The sequence below is a fragment of the Sporothrix schenckii genome, assembly GCF_000961545.1.
Source record: "Sporothrix schenckii 1099-18 chromosome Unknown Cont47, whole genome shotgun sequence".
NCBI lineage: Eukaryota > Fungi > Ascomycota > Sordariomycetes > Ophiostomatales > Ophiostomataceae > Sporothrix > Sporothrix schenckii.
The window spans coordinates 4,735,874-4,756,426 of record NW_015971148.1 but is presented as its reverse complement, the minus strand read 5'-3'; the positions used below and the strand labels follow the sequence as shown (position 1 = coordinate 4,756,426).

At 53.9% G+C, this 20,553-nt stretch overlaps 7 protein-coding genes across 7 annotated transcripts; 6 read left to right on the top strand and 1 right to left on the bottom strand.

Moving 5' to 3' along the window:
- Positions 1 to 157: 157 nt before the first annotated feature.
- SPSK_04038 (uncharacterized protein) lies at positions 158 to 2,387 on the top strand (the record flags this gene model as incomplete). The annotated part of the gene is made up of 2 exons (XM_016730851.1): positions 158 to 1,048; positions 1,200 to 2,387. The coding sequence occupies 2 exons, from the start codon at positions 158 to 160 to the stop codon at positions 2,385 to 2,387; spliced, it is 2,079 nt and encodes a 692-aa protein (XP_016586024.1).
- Positions 2,388 to 3,927: 1,540 nt separating this feature from the next.
- On the top strand, positions 3,928 to 4,774 carry SPSK_04498 (uncharacterized protein; the record flags this gene model as incomplete). Its single annotated transcript, XM_016731302.1, has 2 exons — positions 3,928 to 3,943; positions 4,014 to 4,774. 2 exons carry the CDS (start codon positions 3,928 to 3,930, stop codon positions 4,772 to 4,774), a joined length of 777 nt encoding a protein of 258 aa, XP_016586023.1.
- Positions 4,775 to 6,613: 1,839 nt separating this feature from the next.
- On the top strand, positions 6,614 to 6,946 carry SPSK_04693 (uncharacterized protein; the record flags this gene model as incomplete). The annotated part of the gene is made up of 1 exon (XM_016731491.1): positions 6,614 to 6,946. The coding sequence occupies one exon, from the start codon at positions 6,614 to 6,616 to the stop codon at positions 6,944 to 6,946; it is 333 nt and encodes a 110-aa protein (XP_016586022.1).
- A 1,514-nt stretch (positions 6,947 to 8,460) lies between these two features.
- Positions 8,461 to 8,790, top strand: SPSK_04696 (uncharacterized protein; the record flags this gene model as incomplete). The annotated part of the gene is made up of 1 exon (XM_016731494.1): positions 8,461 to 8,790. The coding sequence occupies one exon, from the start codon at positions 8,461 to 8,463 to the stop codon at positions 8,788 to 8,790; it is 330 nt and encodes a 109-aa protein (XP_016586021.1).
- Positions 8,791 to 8,838: 48 nt separating this feature from the next.
- On the top strand, positions 8,839 to 9,595 carry SPSK_04525 (uncharacterized protein; the record flags this gene model as incomplete). Its single annotated transcript, XM_016731329.1, has 2 exons — positions 8,839 to 9,062; positions 9,349 to 9,595. The coding sequence occupies 2 exons, from the start codon at positions 8,839 to 8,841 to the stop codon at positions 9,593 to 9,595; spliced, it is 471 nt and encodes a 156-aa protein (XP_016586020.1).
- Positions 9,596 to 10,831: 1,236 nt separating this feature from the next.
- Positions 10,832 to 11,374, top strand: SPSK_04598 (uncharacterized protein; the record flags this gene model as incomplete). The annotated part of the gene is made up of 1 exon (XM_016731399.1): positions 10,832 to 11,374. The coding sequence occupies one exon, from the start codon at positions 10,832 to 10,834 to the stop codon at positions 11,372 to 11,374; it is 543 nt and encodes a 180-aa protein (XP_016586019.1).
- Positions 11,375 to 12,808: 1,434 nt separating this feature from the next.
- SPSK_04162 (uncharacterized protein) lies at positions 12,809 to 14,558 on the bottom strand (the record flags this gene model as incomplete). The annotated part of the gene is made up of 2 exons (XM_016730973.1): positions 12,809 to 13,953; positions 14,039 to 14,558. The coding sequence occupies 2 exons, from the start codon at positions 14,556 to 14,558 to the stop codon at positions 12,809 to 12,811; spliced, it is 1,665 nt and encodes a 554-aa protein (XP_016586018.1).
- Between the last annotated feature and the right edge of the window lie 5,995 nt (positions 14,559 to 20,553).

Below are 20,553 nucleotides of genomic sequence, written 5' to 3'. Positions count from 1 at the left end.
TCGCATTGTCACATTATCCCATTTGCATCTAGCCCTTCCGTCTGGCATAAAAGCCGGCAGTTTCCCAAGACTTGGCAATCGTCGGCATTGTAGATAAACACACCCACATTTACACCAGACACCACTCCCCTACCCACTGTGCTCGCTCGTGGTCAACATGGCTGAACAGCTTTTCACCCTTCCCGACGGCCGCATGATTGCCTACCGCGTCTCCGGCGCGCCTGACGGCTATCCCCTCGTCTGGTTCCACGGCACGCCGTCCAGCACGGAACCCCCGCCAGCTCTGGAAGCGGCCGCCAAGAAGCAGGGCATCCGCATCATTGCAGCCGCCCGCCCCGGCTACGGCGATTCCGGCCGCCACCCCGGCCGTCGCGTCGTCGACGCCGTGGCCGACACCCAGGCCCTCAACGACTTCTTGGGCGTCCGGGAGTGCCTGCTCATGGGCTGGAGCGGCGGCGGACCGCATGCGCTCGCCTGTGCGGCGCGTCTCCCAGGCGCCCGGGCCGCCCTGACGATTGCCGGCGTGGGCCCCGCCGACGCGCCGGACCTGGACTTTCTCGCGGGCCAAGGCGACGACAACGTCGAGGAGTTTCGCGCGGCGGCGGCGGGCGAGCCCGCCCTGCGCGCCTTCTGCGACGCCATGCGCAGCGAGATCCGCGCCGGCGGGCCCGCGGGCGTGGTGGCCGCGTTCGACACGATCCTGAGCGACGTCGACAAGGCCGCAACCCAAGACCCGGCCAACGGGCTGCGCGACTACCTCTTCCACGTCCTCGACGACGGCCTCCACGCCGGCGTCGACGGCTGGATCGACGACGACCTCGAGTTTACGCGGCCCTGGGGCTTTGACCTCGCCGAGATCGACGTCCCCGTACTGCTGTACCAGGGCAGCGACGACAAGATGGTGCCGTACGCGCACGGCCAGTGGTTTGCCAAGCACCTGCCCGCCGCATCGTTACGGGCACACCTGATTGAAGGCGAGGGCCACGTGAGCCTCGTGGCCAAGGGGGCAGAGCTGCTGACGGAGCTGGTCGCGGCGGGAGACGTGAAAGTAAAGCAGTAGGTGAGGTGAGCGTCGACATCATTCTTCAATGGAAATAAAATATATTTTGCTACACCTCATCAAGGGCCAGGTAATGCAAGTGACATTGTACAAGCTGGGAGTTTTTGACTACGTGTAGTGACCGTGTTGATCGCTGCAGGCGAAATGCCAACCGGCGGTCCAATGTTTGTTTAAATGCGTACATACATGCGAGCAACTGGCGCTTCCTGTTGGCAAGCCTACTGGCTACGCCACGCTACAGCTCCGGAGAGTCGGCAAAGTTGACGGCCACGTGCTCCGGCCGGGACGCCCCGCCCGCCACCTGCTTGCCCAGCGCGCCCAGTGTCTCCTGCTCCTCGGCCGTCAGCTCGACGCGGAGCGCGGCCAGGTTCTCCTGCAAGCGCTCCGTCTTGCGCGTGCCCGGGATGGCAAACACGTCGTCGCCCTGCGCCAGCAGCCACGCGAGGCACAGCTGTGCCGTCGTCACGCCCTTTTTCTTGGCCAGCTCGCCGATCTGGGCCACCGTGGCCACGTTCGCCTCAAGGTTCCCCTCCTGGAACCAGGGCAGGCCAAACGAGCGGCGCATGTCGCCCGTCGCGCCCAGGTCGGCCGCACCGGCAATGCCGCCCGTCAGGAGGCCGCGGCCGAGCGGGCTGGACGCGACGACGGCCACGCCCAGCTCGCGGGCCGCCGCCAGGATGCCCCGTTTGGGGTCGTCGGCGGCCTCGATGGCGCGGGAAAACACCGAGTACTCCGTCTGGACGGCCGCGATGGGGTGGACGGCATGGGCGCGGCGCAGCGAGGTGGCGCTGCACGCGCCCAGGCCAATGTACCGGATCTTGCCCTCGTTCTTCAGCGCCACCAGTGCCTCGATTGTCGTTTCAATGGGCGTCTTGCCGTCGAGGCGGTGCACGTAGAACAGGTCAATGTACGCGACGTTGAGCCGCGTCAGCGACTTGGCCAGCTGCTGCCGCGCGTACGCGGGCGACGAGTCGAATTTGATGTCGGTCGGCACCGTCATGTCGATGCCAAACTTGGTCGCCAAAAAGACGTGGGCGCGCTTCTCGGGGTTGCGCGCGAACCACTTGCCCAGCAGGTCCTCCGAGTCCAGGTACATGTCGGCCGTGTCCCAGAAGCGCTCGCCCATGGCGTAGGCTCGGTCCAAGAAGCCAAGGCGCTCTTCGTCGGAGCCGACGGCGTTGTAGGCGCCGCTGTTGTTCATGAGGCCGAGGCCGAGGCGCGGCAGCATGGGGCCATTCTTGCCAAGCGGACGGGAGGTAATAGGCGAAGCCATAGCGTAGGAGAGGATATAGATTCCTGTTTAAAGGTCAATTGGACATGTCAATGATGATGTAGAAGATTGATGAGATGCGCCGGGCTGACAGCAACGCCATCGACCTTTATATCTCGACCTAAAGCTCCTGTTAGTTACCAATTCTCTGCGTCAGACATTTTGTCAGTCTTCCAACGCACACACCATCGGCCTCCCGGGCACGAGACAGTCCGAACATGGTGCGTGGTCGGTCGTGAGACGTCTGGTGATGGACATAAGCTGGGTTCAGTATCGTGTAAGTGAAGTGTACACACTTTGGTACTGTGTACAAACCACACACTTTAAATATGGTTGACAGCATGTACTTGTACAGTCCAATACAGTGCATATTGGCACTCCACTACGAACACTGTCCACTTACACTGCACCGCAAAGTCCGGATGCCGTCATCTGGTAGTGAGCTGCACCACGCCTGCATCTCATGTCAGCGCTCTCGACCGCCGATAAATCCGCCGATACGTCCAGTTCGAGGAATGGACGGGTAGGCGATAATGGACGATGCATAAGAAATGGACAGGGCATAAAGAGAGTGTTTTCTTTGTCACCACCCAAAATAAGGAGCCGCCAACGGCCAGCGACTCTTGCCGCCTTGGAATTGAATGGCCAGGCCCGGGTTGATTATGAAACAAACATGCAAAGCACATAAAGAGGCGGTTCGACGGATGTTTTCCCGTTTAAAAGCAGACTGGAGCCTGCATCGCCAACTGCCACTCATTTCTGTCAGAGCAGCCGCCGTGGAGTGCATGTAGAGTGCTTGGCGTGCTAGACGCGCTGAATGCGCTAAATCAACAGACCACTGTAAATGTTGAGCCAGGGGTCGATTGGTTCACAATTGTCCCTGACGAGAAAAACGTTAGTGGACCACAGCCCTGCACGGCCCTGCACGGCCTGGACGGCCCTGGTATTAGGCGACCTGGTGTGAGTGGGGGCTTGAGGCAAGCCAATCAGCACGCCAGCGGCCCTGAACGACAAAGAGCCGCGGGCGGTCTTCTGGACAGGTCTGTTCTCGATTGTTACAAAACAAACGACGTTGTTCACACTCTGAAGCAGCGACGGCACCGTCGGCGGCAATCGAGACAATGGGAACGCTGTCCGTGAGGATGTCTGCTGTTTTTAGCGTGGGCCTTTGTTTGGGTCGCACGAGCAGGAGAAGTAGTGTTTGGACCAGAATCGACGTTGAACGAAGGAATTAAAAAGGAAGGGAATAAGAAAGAGGAAGAGACAAGACAAAGGCCATGACATGGTCGGCGGCAATGATGCCTGTCACAAAAGAGAGTCAAGACAGATGGCAGTATGGCAGACAACGAGATATAAAGATAGAAGACCCGTCATTTGAAAAGAGAGAAGCCGTACAACTCAATCATTGAATTTCAGTCTCAATCCATTTTCCTTTTGTTTCCTTTTGTTTCCTTTCTTTACGTCTTCGTTTCCTTCTGTCGACATCAATCTGCTGGTCATTTTGATACCACTCGCTTCACGCAATCACGGTTACGACCACACGATCACTCTCATTTCTTTACTGTTTGTTTCCATTGCTACGTTTTTCTAATTCATAATGCTGGCTCGCAAAGGTATGTCACCGGTCCTCCCTCCCCATCCCCATCCCATATCCGTCCCTCTGCATCCGCTAACTCGTCCCAGACTTCCGCCAGGGCATCGCCGCCCTCCTCGCCATCTGCATCGTTGTCTTCTACATTCTCGTTCTCGTCGGCTGCATCTCCACCTCGCCCGGCATTCCCGGCCTCTACGTCGTCCGACTCGCCAACAACGCCTCCAAGGCCGAGGTCCACGTCGGCCTCTTTGGCCTCTGCGCCGGCACCGACCCCGTCAACCTGACCTGCTCCGGCACCGTCGCCCAGGCCATCGCCGTCAACGCCTCCTCTCCCTCCACCAAGTTCTATTTGCCCGGCACCGCCACCGTCGCGCCCAACGCGCTCCAGCCCCTGCTCACCCTGGCGGCCGGCATCCAGAGCGGCAGCACCGGCCCCGGCGGCGTCCTGTCCATTGTCTACGTCCCGCTCTTCCTCAGCGCCCTCTGCTTTGTCGGCGCCGCCGGCAGCCTGCTGACCCACCGTCTGGCCTCCCGCGGCGCCGACTCGGCCGACCCGGCCGACTACGCCGACGAAAAGGGGTTCGTGCACACCCGCAACGCCTGGCACGCGGCCGTCCTGCTGACCACGGGCGCCATCATGTCCGCCCTGGCCGCGGCCATTGCCACCACCGTCGCGGTCCGGGCCCTCCTGTTTGCGGGCACGTCGCTGCCCGGCAGCGAGATCTCCAACGCCGCGACGGCCATTGACGTCTCGGGCGGCAAGTCGATCCAGGTCCTGGAGTGGCTGATTGTCGTGCTGACCATGCTGTGGCACCCGGTGCTCGAATCTGTCTGGCGCAGGATCCTGTGAGGGTGTTGTAGTTGATGGAAAACGTTGCTGCATCATCCTCTCCCTTACTCTCCTTTTCCTCTTTCCTTTGTTTGGGACAATGCTCACTCGTGTAGATAACGGCTGTGCTGTACAAAGGCGTCATTGTTTCCTGGGTGGTCTTTTGATCTTCTTGTTGCTTGTCTTGCTTTGTTGTTTGGTTGCCTCCTTTGTTCTGTTTGTTTCAACATACAATAATTATCAGATACGTCTTGGATTGACTTTTTGCATTAATGAACCTCAAATGAAAAACTATTCGATGCATTTCACCTCAAGTGTCATTTTGCCTTTATAAATTCATCAAATATTAGTTTACTGCTCTTGGATCATCTACTGCATTGAAATTCATCTCGCAATCAAACTGTCGTCACGCAGGACTCAGGACAACAACACCACCACTTACTCGTCTTTCGTCTCAAGTCTCCTACCACGTTCGTGTCATGACTACCTCACCGTAGATTGTCTCACACTCAGTTTCTGCATGACATTAAATTGTAGCCGTGACAAATTCTATCTGACAAAAGCGAGATTATGTTGTTGGCACGTAGCTGCTAACTATTTTGTTTACATAACCGCATTACCTCACAGCCAACTCTGCCTCACTTTTAGTTTGCTGAGCACTTGCACATGCCAATTCCTACGCACTCACATCCTCCCTCTTCACGCCGTCAACACCGCTTCACATGTCGTTTGATCTTTGCTCACTTGTCGTTTGTCACTCCCCTGCCCTCTGTTTGTCACGGCTGATTGCGCGGACCTCCTGCCTCCGCGGCCGCCCACCTCTGGAGTATAAATATCTGGCGTCGCCCACCTCCTCTCGCACTCTCTCGACCCTCCTCTCTCCTCTTTCATCAACCAACTTCGCTCTTCGCCAGTGTTGGTGATTTGCCACTTTTTTTGTCACACTCTACGCTCATACATTTCTCTTACACTTGTCCGTTTGCATTTCCTTTTACAATATACTTGTTCTCCACGGCATATTCTCCACAGCCATATGTCATACTGAATGCTGCAGTTGCGTCTCACTTGATGAGCACAGCGAGGAAGATGATACACAGTGCACGCGATCAAAACTGGTGAGTCCACAGTCATTTAGCCACTGACAGCGTACTTTGTACTGAAGAGTGCCATTAGCTATTGCTGTGATCAAAGTCGTCCCCCTAGTGATCACCTTACATTGTTGCCGTCTTTCTGGACATGAACCAGATGGCGAATAATTGCCCGTTTATTCCATGTCTACGGCCCATGTACATTGCCGACCCCAGCTGGTGCTATCCGACAAAATCATGACCTCATGAGTATATCCAAGTCGTCAGATGACCCAGGAGGGTGCCGGGAGGTGTGAGACAATGCGTCGTTAGATGGCAGCATATTTACCTGGGAAACGCAAACGTAGTATTCGGGCACTCGCAACACCTCTCACAGACGTTGAACAGGAGACTGCAAACAACAGGGCTACCATTTACGCAATGAAACAGGGCTCAAAATTGTTGTTCCTTCCGTCCACTCGCAGAGAACAGGGCCAGATTCTTTGCAAACTCCGACTTGACGTCACGTCCTGTTCCAATTCATGATGCAGATGCATCGTATCGACAAGGGCACTGTGGAAGAGAGACACGGCGTCACCTTTACAGGCTTCATGTGGAACCAAGTGTCGGCAGTTTTCGTCGACGAACTGAGCCATCGGCACAGACTCATCGAGGCCAGCGACAAGAAACAACAAACCCGATCCAACAAATACTCCCGGCCTTGTCCGATCAGGCGACCAGTAACACCGTAGCACTACTTCGCATGGCACGGGATATGTCAGGCATCCATGCCATGGTCCAAACCCTACAAGAGAATGTTTTGGACGTCCAAAATCTTCTCGACGACCTCCAGACAACTCCCGCGGCCATGCCAGCCAGTGCCACACCACTCTCAAGTTTCATGGCACAACAACCGGGTACGCAGGCCGGCTCACGGCTCTCTCAGCACACCACGGCCTCCTTTGAGTCCTGGAGTAATCTACGAGACACATCTCGTACGACTGTGACGATGCGCTTCCAAGGCCACATTGCCGCATTCGCCACCCAGGCCCGGCCGTCCTCGCGTACCAGTCACGGTACACCGTACAACGGGCTCGTCCCCAGAAAAACAAGACTCGGTACATGACACGGGACCAATTGCATGGACATATCTCAACTATGGCCCACACGTCCTCAGTTACCCATGGAGAAATGCAGCATGTTTGTCAACGACCTGTAATGAAGTTTATCGGCAGACATAATCCAGTGCAGAGCAGAAACTCGCCCAATCGGGACTGACATGAAGCAAGCACCCGGAGTCAGAGATATGTGACAGTGACGTCAACAGCCATGTGTGTCTGCTGACCACAATGTCAAGTATTGTCCCCGCCACCATTTTGTCTGGTCACAGAGAATAAGTTGGCTCTACCGTCGAAAGTATGGTTGTACGGCGGTCACTATTGATCAGCAAAGATAGCAAAGTAAAATGATGACGCCGGCTATGTGCTCTTTTCTGTCTTATGAAAGCGCCCACAACCACCACATTCAACACCATGGTGGAATGGAAACCTCTCCAGCACCAGTTTTCTCGATCTGGAGTTGGCCACTGTGCGAAGCGTTATCGGTAAGCGGAACCCAAGACGCTATGAACAGCTGCCGACATGATTTGGAATACTGGTTGCGAGTATTGGCCAAACGTCCACGACGTCGAGGTGTTCGCCCCGGCATGGCTTTGAAAAGACGGAACGAAGATAGCGAGGCATACACATGAGAAGAAACAACACCGAGGAACAGACGGAACTTTAATAACCCGAGTGTGTCCTGCTTTGGAAATAAATACAATCAGGATTTCAGATACTCTGTCGAGATATCGAAAGCGGCTCTGAAACTTGGGACGACATGCTGTTGGTGCCGCCGCAGGGAGACTATTGGACCAGCAGACGAGAGCAAAGACCAAGACAGCCAAGGCAATTGCACCTTATGCAGTGATGATGTCCATACTCGCAATGGTTGCACTGGTGCCAAATTTGACACAAATGTCCACGGACCGCATGATAACGGCCATATCGGCGGTGCTGTCGTACCTCGTTAACCCCACTTATCCGGAGGAAGTATGAAATTATTGCCGGCGTTACCTGGGAGGCAGTGAAAGTCATCTCCCATTACGGTTCATACAACAAGGACAAACTATCAAATCATACCAAGACCCTATGATGAGAGCCATTCTACTATGGAGCATGACAATTTCCTGCGTTGATTTTGCGCGGAACTAAAGGGGGGAAATTGAGATGCTGGCTACGTCCATCAAAGCAACTAACAAACTGTTACCCAAGATGAGGGCAAAGAATGAATTGTATGCAGATATGCCCCCCTGTCCCATGGAGCTCGGTACGAACGGCCTCTGACTGAACGTCCACTCACTTAATGTTGCACACCTGGCCACCTGTCACAATGTCAGCGTGAAACATCTGCTGCGGTGATTTCATGCCAGTGATGCCCTCGTTGTCTGCGATACAGTCGGACATCAAGAAACCCAACATAGGTAGTTGTTTTCAAAAGTACAGCTTGTTTTCTTCCCATCCCTCACAAGCGCCTCCTGCAACTCGACCGTTTTCACAGTCTACTCGCAAGGTAGTCGCTTTTCAACTCATCACAATCACCATGCCTCCCTCCACGCCTGGCCGGCCTGCCGTCGGCTCACTCCATGGCTCGCCCACTCCTCCCTACACCAGCCAGGTGACGGTGTCGGAGGCGGGTCAGCGGGCTCGTGCCCGCCCTGCTGTACTCCGCGGGCGACGCCGCGCCCCAGATAGACGCGACCCCAGGTACGTAAAAACAAAACGCCCGGTCAAACGAGACACACAAACTCATCTTCAAGTAGTCGTATCCGTCGGACGCGAGATGCAAACGAGCGCGGCCGTCGTACGCAGCCAGGTCACTACAACCATAGACGTCTTGTCGTGGGAGCCGGCGTCTACGGCGGAGCTATAGGCTTTTTTAGAGGCCGGACACGTCGACGATGGGATAGGTCGGTACGAAATGGTCCGTGACGAGTTGTTATGGCTGAACACCAACTGCGACAGGTGGATGGCCCACTTTGACGCCCTTCTTTGTGAACAAAACTGGTACCAAGATTTGCGGAAATTAGTCCTCGCTTTGAAGACATCAGTCCTCGCTTTGAAGACAACGGAACAGGCAGACCCATACGCCGATAAATGGCGTCTTTTTATACTATGGCCGACGGGCCTGGCCGCGCCGACAAGGTATGTTGGCAACGGTCCGACGGACCTGGTCTGCGGACGTCGTCTCGTACTACGGTCTAGACACGACCAGTGACCATTTGCTAAATGCTCTTGTGTACTTGTGTCGCGCACGTACGTCAGCCCGATACAAGGTCTCCGGGCGACTATGAGCTTCCTGTCTCCATGTCTGGGAATACTAGCCAGATACGCCACGAAGCTGGAGACATCTTATCCAGAACGAAGAAGTCGGATGTTAACAATGGGCAGGCATTTCTTCACCTATGTGTTCTGTTCTTTCCATCCCCAGAAATATATCTCACGATGACATGGTCGTCCGAGCTGATGATATGGACATCCACGGCCGTCGCCAGACCTCCGATAACGCCGACGCGCCAGCCACGCCAGCAACGCCAATCAAATGTAAAGCGAAGGGGCCATTCCCTGACGCCGCATCCTACGGTGCCTGCAGTCCCCAGCCGATGCCTGCCCTTGGCATGGGCCCTCAAAGGACATTGCATCAAAGCACGCCTGCAAGATGCCCGGGTCTTTTCTGAAAGCGTGGTGTCCAACCTGGATGGCAGTCCACGCCCTTTTCCTGCGTTCTGTTAAAGAAGAGCAAGCAGTCCTCTGCATTCCCAAGAAACCGTATACGGACTGCGGAGTAGTATTTCATCTTCAGTACTGGATAGCATCATCTGGAATGTTGCAGTTTACCGTTGATACGGACGGCGCCGCATTCTACGCAGAGGGAATGCTGTTCGTTAAACGAAGGGCCACGAGTCGACAAAGCCACGGTGCTTCGCCAGTCCAGCCATGGCTTCAGAATACATTCACGATATAGTTTCTGGAGCCAGAACAAATCGGCAAAACGGATGACATATACCAGAATTACAACCATCGTAGAGATTATGTTCAAATTGAAAGACGTACTCGCATTGTCACGCCATCCGCCACTCACAAGTTAGCCATCGGCTTTTTCAATGTCAAACATCATGCAGGTCCAGTGATCCTGAGTAGACCAGTTCGTGGCATCAAAGAGGTCAAACTCATGAACTCCTCCATGAGCGTGTGCCTGGTCATGCAAGTTCTGTGTTCAGCCTACCCACCACTCCGATGTCTTGTTACCAAATGGTGGCAACATCCATAGGCCTAGCTCATCTTGCCGGCCTCCTGTTGAAATCCATCGTCACAACATTGTGGCCCGTCACGGAAAGCATCGACTTCTATATTGGGGATAGAAACGTTTGGACGAGAAGTACCGCCAGGTCACACACTTCCGTTACGGTCCGCTCACATCGATGAAGTTAGAGTGTCAGTCGGTGCTATTCACAGCTTCGTCGGTCTTTTAATTTTAAAGTATTTCAACAGCTGTACCCATCCGCTGTCGGCCAAGAGACAGATTTGCAATGAAGAAACAATGCCTTCCTTGGAAACATGACTGGCACCATTCACAACAGTGGCAGCGGCCATCCGCCTCATGCACAAGTGACTTGCCATGATTTGATCGTGGACGGACTTGATATAGTAGCAGCTCAACATGATGTTAACTTCCGATGACGACCCAACCACTCAAGTCGTCCACCTCTCCACATCTTCCGAGAATTTCGACTCTGACACCGGTTCGACCAGAGCGGGCATGTGGGCATTCCTTAATGTGGGCGCCATATCTATCAGGTCTTTGTCTTGGGCGCCAAGCCAGGACTGTCTGCACTATGCCAGGCCAAGTTCAACCCCAGGATCTCCTTTTGTCAGTTTCCTGTCAGTTTCCTGTCGATCGGAGGACGATCAAAATGCACTTTTTTCAGAAATGGCGTGCTCTTATCACCAAGCATGGGCAGCTCACAGACGACTGTAAAGCCGGTCAAGTCAATATAAACCGCTCCAGGAGCCTTGTCACCATCGGCATCTTCCAAGGCGCGTTCGTTGAGAGAAGAGAAATATTGCATGTGCCCAGTCCCCCCGGCCCTCACCACCTGGCGGCTCCCTCGCCGCCGCACGGCGGCGGCGTCGACGACGACGACCTGGGCGCGGTTGGCGCGCCTGTCGCCCCTGCCGCTGCGACTCCCGCTCCCCTGGCCCAGGATGTCGCTGGGGCCATCATAGTGCCCAGCGATCTGGCATCGCTCCCCTGCTACCGCTGCTTCAGAGCAGCATTTTCGGGCTCCGGCCCGCTGGCGGCCCCGGCCTGCAGCATTCCCATGTTGCGAGCACTGTTCCCATCACTACATCCAATTCCATCCCCAACGGACCCGGGACACAAAATGCGGTCGCTTGCATATTCGACCAGACATCAGGAGTGCGACAGCGCCGGCAACATAACCGTGAGCAGATAAAACAAGGAACGCCTCTCATCATCATGTTGTACCAACAAATATTCACACATGATCACGAACGAACAGACGATTGTGAAGATATGCTGTTGGAACGTGGAGATGTGAAACAGTATCAGACATCAGTCAGCGAGTACATCACGTGTCAATATCCCTGTGGAAGATATTGACACGTGATGAGTTGTCCCCCCGTTTACTCCCTTTCATTTATACCATTACCTCACAATAACACGATACGAGCTTTCTCGTTTTACTTCAAGATGACTGTGGCCACAACTAGAAGTTATAGCGAAAAGCGAAAAGCTCGCCTAGCTGAACACCAAGCCAACCTTAAATCAGATGAAAGAATTGCGAACAGGACAATGGCTACAGAAATTCTTCAACGTCGTATCTCGGCCACAACAAGGTATCATCAGCAGGTCACACTGTCGTCTTTTATTTGCATCCAGTCACGCGGTGCTTTAGCTAGCAGATAGAAGAAGATTCAATCATCTTCAATCTACTGTAAAGGTCATAACTTCCGTGACAGGATCCATAGTCTTAGCCCTGACTTGGCCTGTTTTGCCAACTGACCTGTTAGCTAGATGTCAACTGACAACCGACTTTGTGCCTAAGGACCAGTCGCTTTAGTTAGTAGATAGAAGAAGAATTAACAACCATCTATCAACTACTATAGCTACACTGCTTTATGTTATATTTTTGGTACCTCCAGCAACAGATACCTGCGGATGGTTTCATGGAGCAGGACGAGATCTGCCAGTTGCGACCGTTGGGGTGTTGTTAATAAGGATTTTCGACAGCGTTACATGCCCCGTCCAAGGAATCCGATGCTCTATTTTGTCACGCAACGATGATACGTGAATTGGGCCGCCCACTGCAGTGCCACTTTACGCTGTTACTCGATGACCCCACGCACAGCAACGACTACCAGCGCCCAGTGGACGGTGATGGGACTTGGACTGTATAATTGATGCGGCTCTGCAACAGGCAGCAGCCAGCCGCGGCGGGAATCAGGTGAGAATGTGAGTTGCGTCGCGGGCCATACCTGCACATCGAGGCAATATCGAGGAACGACAAGTTGGGGGCGGAAAAGGAAGGGCCTTCAGCGTTAGGAAATGCTTCCTCCAAACAGCACAAAACATAAATAGGCAGCCTTCTCGTGCTTTTTCAGAAAGGGGGAAGTTCTTTTCTAGCATGTTTATCCCTGTATATCTTTTGCCGGTCTTCGTATCGCATGTTCAGAGTACGCAGCAATGTTCACGTTTCGAACTTACATTGTGCCGAAAGAGTGCCAGCGCTACCTTTTTGATAGCCGTGAGAGTCCATATGCAAGAAGCTCCGTGTACACGATAAAGTAATAATAAAACACAATTGCAACGCATAAACGTAAACGCCGTGTCCCAAATGGCCCCTCCTTTCCCCAAATCACTGCATCCTCTATGGCCACATCATGTCCATTGTCTGGCCGTGCAGGCCGCAAATGACGCTCGACAGATTGTCCCGGTGCATCTCAAAGCTCGCATTGGTAAACGGCCGCCATGGATTAACCTGGTTCGGCCCCGCATCGGGCATGGACGACCGCCGCAGCGCCAAGGTCATGCTGAAGGTGCTCTGACCGAAGCCGGTGAAGTAGCTGGAATACAGCAAGACCTGGAAGTCGATGACAGCATGGCCGTCCCAGGTCAGCGTCTGGTAGGCGGCCACATCGTCGTCGTCGGCCAGCACATCTTCCTTGGTGTAGACCGTCAGGTTGTGGGGGGCGGCGTCGGCCTTGAATTTGGCGACGGACGCGGGCGTGCCGGCGGCCAGATAGATGGTGGTCAGATTGCGCTGGACGGCCTCGTGGAGGTAGACCGGCGCCTGGGCGTCGTAACCCGGCCAGTGCATCTTGGCGGCGTCGCTGTCGGCGCGCAGGTGGGCGCCCATGAACGAGTGGGGCAGGACGCGGCCGGGTTCGAGGTGGTTGATGAGCGAGACGTTGGCTCGCTGTGGCGGAGGGCGCGTTGGCGTGAATAGGGGCTGGCGGATGGGTGGCCCGTAGATGTCGGCGTACAGGTCCGGGAACAGAATGGCTTCCGAGACGATCGGCTGGCCCGTCTTTTGCTCCAGGCCCCAGAGCGCCGCGGCCCCCAGACGCCGCAGGCTCGGCTTGAAGCGGAACATGCGCGTAAAGGCAAAGGCAAACTGCTGGTCCATGGACGCGCGGTGCCACGCAAACAACAGGCCCTTGCCGAGCACGCGCAGCGGCTTGTCCGGCGACAGGGCCGCCAGGTCCTCGGGCTTTGTGTGCCTCGCCAGCCAGTCCTCAAACAGGACGCGCCAGGAGCCAATGTCGACGACGGTCAGACGCACAATTTCAAGACCGGGAATCTGGTGCGGTGTCAGGGCGCGGCCGCCCTCGAGGTTGGGCACCTCGTCGGCCGAGTGGACGACGCGGACTTGCGGGCAGGCCTCCCGCCACGTCTCCATAAAGTAGTCCAGGTCGTACAGCAAGGACATGTCGGTGGTGTTGCCCCGGTTGCCGTTGTTGATGAGGTTGTTGTCGTCGCGCATGCCGACCCGAGGGAGGACAATTGTCGTGGCTGTCAGGTCAGTATTTTGCAACAAAAAGCAAAATTTTGTGCCCGTACCACAATCCACCCACCCTCCCCGTATTCTCGTACTCACCTCCCGATTCAATGCCAAACAACATGCACCCGACCCAAAAGTTGCCCAAGTTTCCCAGACCACCCTGGGTGTAATCGCAGTGCCACACCAGCCCGGGCTTTTGGACCACCATCCGGCACCGGTTCTGAATGGGTGCGACGTCGACAAGCCCCTCGACCGGGTTCCGCATCACGGCATCAATGTATTCGTCCTTTGTCAGCCGGCGTCGTGCTTCGGCAAACGGATCCGTGTGCAGCTTTCGTCCCACAAAGACGCCCGTGGCCCAGCACATTAGCAGCAAGGCCACGGCCATCGACGTCAGCGCAAGCCATCGGCGGCTAGGTGTTGCCAGGCGGAGGAATGGCTTCTCCTTCCGGCTTCTGGCTGCATAACTCTCGCGTTGTACGCTGTCTGATGGCGACGGCGGCGAGTCTTGTGCGAGGCGCTGGTAGGAGAAGGAAGAGGCGTGGGTTCGGACGAAGTCGTAGGCCCAGCTGGTCCCGAGGGCAATCTGTGCCGTGACTGCGTCGACCGTCTCCATCGAGAGTGTCTTCGCGTGGTATTTTCAGAGGCCCCTGTCCCTTAAAAATGAAAAGACGGAAGAAAGAGTTGGACAGTAGAGCACACAATGACGGAAAAAAAGTCGAGTGAGCAGCACAGTCGTTTCATTTCCTACCTCATGTCCTCATTTCCACGTTTCTCCCTCTCCCTATGCACACCCACGTCCTTTCTCGCCCTCTAGCAAACGCCATGCATTTCGTATATGCTTTCTGGGATATGAGAATCCAGCGCGTCGTTGTTCACTGCCGATAGGCGTCGGCTCGGCCAATATTTTGCGGCTGTTGGGCTTTCCCCTTAACTGGGTTGGGGGCGCAGAGTGGCTGCAATTGACGAGAATCATTCGTCGTCTGCGGCACAACTGTCCCATGAATCCACTCTTCCCTGACAGAAACTATTGATCGATATCCCGAATAATCTGTACCGTTGTGGTATATTGGCGGCCACTACTGCTCGGCCGAGCGCTAACTAGGTAGCATATTCAGCTCCGAGAAGGGGCAGGAACGTGGCATTACAGGGATGGGCCATTTTTAGCCATTCGAGAGGGCGGGCCGGTTCAGAGATAAGACAACCAATACAATATTGACAGCCCTGTCCTCAGAAGCGAGGCAAAGAAAATATGCCGTTGAGAATTGTGACCAAATGTGGCCCAAGTCTTTCATGTACAGAGGAATGCCCAGGGCCAGGCCCAATCATATGCATCAGAAGCACAACTGAGAAATTATTTGGGCGCAATGCGCCTCCCTGTGTTTTCTTAACGTTCGATTATACCCAGGTAAGCAGCGGCATTGGTTAGCATCAATAACGACCGGCAGCATGACACATGATGACGGCTAGATCGGACCGGTGTAACGTAGAGTAGATACGCCCGGCGCCAGGCAAGTCCCGTTGCTGTACCATCTTGCCATGAATCCGAATGCAGGCATTCCTGTCGATTAAGGTGTAGACCGTATGGTCTCTTCAAGGCATATGTTGCAAACTGCGACGAAGCGATGGCAAAATTACGTGCTATAAAGGGAACGAACCGCACATTATAAAATAGAAAGAGAAAGCAAAAGACTACATCACCCGTCCGGACCAACCACTGCCCATGCAGGCGACAACATCGGTGTCGCCATCTATCCTTCCCAATGTTACTGCTGGTCGAAATCATGGAGACTGCCTCTGCTGTACCGTTCTCGTTCGCTGGCGATCAAGAGCCGTTCGCACTTTCACCTTCCACTGCTGGTCCCGTGTCTTCTTCAAACCATTTGTCATATCTTTGTCTGCTCCTTTGGGCCCATGACGACTCATCCGGCACCGTGGGTTGGTACACAGCCATCAAGTTGTCGCGCGGTCGAGCACCGGGCATCACACGTCTGGCCTGGTATTGTACCTCTCGGCTCTTGCGGTGTCCCTTGATTAAAGCAAAATGTGTGGCGGCTGTCGCAAAATGGTTTATTTTTTCTGTTTTCTATTTTGCCTCGGTATGCCACGTCTCTTGCTGGTTTGCTAGTTTTCCACAATTCGTCGCCTTAATACCATGTTGTGATAGGATGTTCAAATCGATTGTCTGCAAACAGTTTACTGCCGGCGTCAGGACCGCTGAGATCGACAATGCCAGTGACAACGGCCAGACCGGTTTTCTCGGTCCGTCTGCCGCTCATTCATCACAGGGCAGAAGTGAATTGCCGGATATACTCTCCACTAGGGCCGTGACAGTTTCCCAATCAGTCGACTCCTCTTCACCGCGGGCAAAGTCACAACAGCTTGACAAGTACCCGCGAAGACCAAGACGGCCATAGCATGCGCGTCTGATGCCTGTCACGCCGAAGCCAGGAGTCCAAATCTGCGACACCGGGTTCGAACGGTACGCCCGTGTGGAGGAGTCGGACACCCGGCCGGGGCTCGCGTCTTTCATAGTAGCATGTCCTTCGGGTATAAGTCATTACGTCATATATTTGATGCGCTGCACATAGTTTGTATATTGCCAATGGGCCCTAATGGACGGTATATCACTGCATCGAGGATGTTGCGATGCAAATCACGATTCTGATACATTGAAAAGGAAGGAAACATTGCCACTGGGAAACCAGCGAACGACACAAACTAACGCAAGGCAGCTGTCAATGTTCTTCAACAGGAGCCTGTTGAGGTACCTGTTCTCGATAAAGTGAATGCTATACCCTACGTAAACCAGCGGTAATTAAGGTTCACTTTGGTGGTACGAGCTTGACAACGGCCTTCTTTGATTTCAAACTCACAAATTAGGTATTGTCAAAGCTGTAGTGATCTGCTTCTGGTTTTAAAAACGTTTTTTTTTTAAACATTCCTGGTTTGTACATCAAACTTGATGGCAAGTGTGTTGTTATGAACAACACTTTTGGCGCTGCTGTTAGCAAATCCTCACAAGTCCAAGTAGACGCGGCTATTCTTCAGTGTTTTCTTCGCTTGTCGTACTCCCACTGCAGACAAATATGCTAATACATGCATTTAAATGTCCACGATCAGTGACAAAGTCATGATACTTTCGAGAGGCTGTATACTCATTCTGCACATGTTGGTGCTGATGCCCGAGGTCTTTTGATACACGTGAAAAATATAAGCTATATATGGTAAATACGGACGCTGGGTACAGAAATACGTCTTATGGTTAGTCATTTGGTACACTCACCCTCACCATCGGCAAGCACGTCAGAATTACGTTCCCGATAAAGGGGTGCGGAGCAAGCCAAACGCCCAAACATGCCCGTCGCCGGGAACGAAAATCGCACAGCCAATCATAGGGACCGACGTTTTATTTTTATTTTTTTTTCTCGCCTTCTTTTTACTGTTATACGTAGGTAAGCTTCTACACGGCTTGCGCAGCTTTGCACAAAGTAATGGACGTCTCGGCGTGTATGTTGTTAGAGTGCCCGTATCGCCTGTGTGAACATCGTTCTCGGCAGTTGCGCCATTGCTTCATCGAACCGAATGGAACCCCCGGGCCCTTTGAAAATGCTTGGATCGTGCATACAGAGACAAATAAAGGGACAACCAAGGTCAGGATGGTCGGTCAGAAGAAGCTGCCAAGCTTTTCAACGTCAAACGTGGCCGACAGGAACCAAGACAAATCAAAGCAAAGAACCAAGAATCATTAAAGTGCAAGAGGCGGGCGATACCCAACCAGAGACAATGTGTTATTCCTCCTCGGTCAGGACGATGGGGGTGTGACTGCCACACCGCAAAATGGATGAACCTACAGAGGAGCAGGTGAAGGCCCTGGCAACACAGCGGTAATAACACAATGACGATGATTGTGACTCGAGGGTGAGGGACCGAGGAACGGAACAGAAGAAGAATTAATAATATACTGTGTAAAGGTGTGCACAGGAAACCTGTTTCTTGTGTTTGGAAAACGAGGCCCGGTGCCCGGCTGCAGAACCCGGAGCAAGGAGGAAGCCAGTCAGCCAACTGGAAGACAGTGGTGGTTTGCTGTGCCGCTGGAACATGCCGATCAACTGCCCGAGGGTACTGCGGTGTGGACGCTTCGTCTCGTGAGAGGCGACTGTAAACCAGTCCTGTAAACCAGTCCTGTACCAGGCCTCCCCCTGGACGAAAAAAAGCGTACTCGCAAAGCTATTTAGTGGGGTTCCTTACACTGTTAAGAGTGTTACAATGAGGATACCTTGCTCTGTTAAAGTGCTAAAACGGTTTGTGAGTGCGCTTTATTTTGGCCAGATGGAGCAGGCCTGACGTCGCAGATGCCAGACCCAAGTGCACGCGTGCGCGTCTTGGCAAGCTCGCACTGTGGGCGAGCCAGCAGTGACGATCATGACACCATAGGGACAAGGGTAAGGCACACTGGCTTGTGGGCAAGAAGGCTTGTTCGTTTGTTTTGTTTCATCGTCTATGCCATACTGCTATGTTGCATTGCCGGTACTTCTGTACTAGTTTTTCGTCTTCTTTCGTCTTCTGTGTCAACGGTGGACCAGGTCAAATAACCAGGCGGGCTTGTGAACTAAAGTTGGCGCCAGTCCTGTCAAACAAAAGTGCCATAGGCTCCCGCGGCTCCCCTTTCAAGCCAATACTCAACTCCTGTTTTTCTCGTATTGTCTCCGTCTTGTTTCTCCTCTGTTTCAAGATCAGCTCGCCGTGAAGAAGGCAAACGAATGAGAGGAAAATGAGGGTATTCCCAACGCGGAGTTTTAAAAATAAACATCATGGGTTCAGATGTGCGGGCTCCGGCATTGTGTGGGGGGTAAGAAAGGATGTGGCAGTCGGAGGGAGATATTGCCTGCGTGCTTCTGAATGCGTCATCTTGTCATGTTCCAGAGCCACCCTCAAAGTGCACGGCTCGGAGGCTTTGCTGCCTTGCCGTTGACGGTCGTCATCCGGACGACCAGTGTACGTAAAGGATTTGTCGGAGAAGAGTACGGCATGCACACTCCGAACCTGCACTACGTACGTCGTACTGCTTCTTCGAGATAGTGCATAAAGTAACGATATCATGCACAAAGTAGCCGTAATAGTAAGACAACAGAAACTCGACGGGACAGGGATGGGAGTGTTGCGCAGAGAGGCAGAGTCAGAAAAGAACAGAACATTGGCAGACTGACTGAATTCTCCGTCGAGAAGACGACAACCCCACATGAAGGGCATTTTCGAGAAGGCGTACAGGGATCATGTTCCGTGAGACTGAAAAGGAATGGTGACGGAAGAAGCAGGTCCCGACTTTCGTTTTCTTTTTTTGTCTCTTTTGTCGTCTGCCATGGAATGTTGGGCGCTCCTTCCTCTGAAGCCAGTAGTATATCATCTCGCTGCAGTTGCGTGAAAATTCCTCGTGTTGTTCGCTCCTTCTCGCCGCGGACTCGTAAAGACGAGTTGTAATCTCCTTGCGCGAGCAACCACAGCAAGACAAGAAGGAACGATGCCGTGACCGGCCAATTTGGCAATGTTGACAAAAAAAAAAAAGACACTCCTGCCCACTGAGCCACTCTACGGCTGCCTCTGCCCGGCATCGTCCCTTTTGCCTTTTGTCTTTTACTGTGTAATTTCGACATTCTCTATTCTTATTTCGCTCTCCTTGGTTGAGTTGAAAAGCAGGGAAAAACTTGGCCACGGATCTTCCCCCTCCCAAGATTCCCATCCAGTGGCGTCGCTTGATTTGCGCCGATCTCTTTTTGGGCGGCCGGCGACTGCAGGAGCGGGCCACAGCACCCACCGGTGGAGGCTTCCCCGCTTATGTCAACACAACAGTTTCCTAGTTCGTACACCGTGTATGGACAGTGCGGTGAGACATGCAAGTCGCATGTCAGTTGCACTTGCCCAGTGTTGCCCTACTCCTTTCCAGTGTTCGTCGTCTGGACAAGGCTCACCATCGAATCCGGTCCGTTAGTAGGCAGTTGGACTGGACAACGGGAGTCGCAATGGCCCCAGGGCCCCTAGGAACTTAGGTCCCTGAAAATACTTCATAACAAACCACGCGCTGTCGGCTCACAATTCCCCAGATCCTTGAACAGATTGCGATCGGCTTTAGCGCGGTTGAGCCGTTGTTCTTCGCCTACCCACAGGCGACCCCATTCTCTCCTTCCTAATGACGAGAATTACGATAGTTGCTCCTTCCTTGGATGGCAAAATAAGCTCTTTCCAGAAATCGTGAAGTCTGCACCCCGACGAGCAGCCCCCCCTCTCCCCTCCCACCCTCTGTGGCCGCGCCGGTTAAGTGCGCTTTCCTCGTCCACCGCCACGACTATGGAGGCTCCGAACCTCATATGTGGCCCACAGTGCTCCTTCCCTTTTCCTGATGCCATTCTTGCCTCTTTGCCTTACCCACATTAGGGGTATGTGTACTTACCACACGACCTGTCTGATGTTGCTCCTGGCCTCGGCGCCCACATTCTTAACAATGTAAAAAGTACACAATACGGAGCATCTGACAAAGGCACGCCTTCTGTCCCATACCTGCCGAGCCTGCCTAACCGACGTTCCTTGTCCATCGAGTGGCTTGCGGGTGCGAG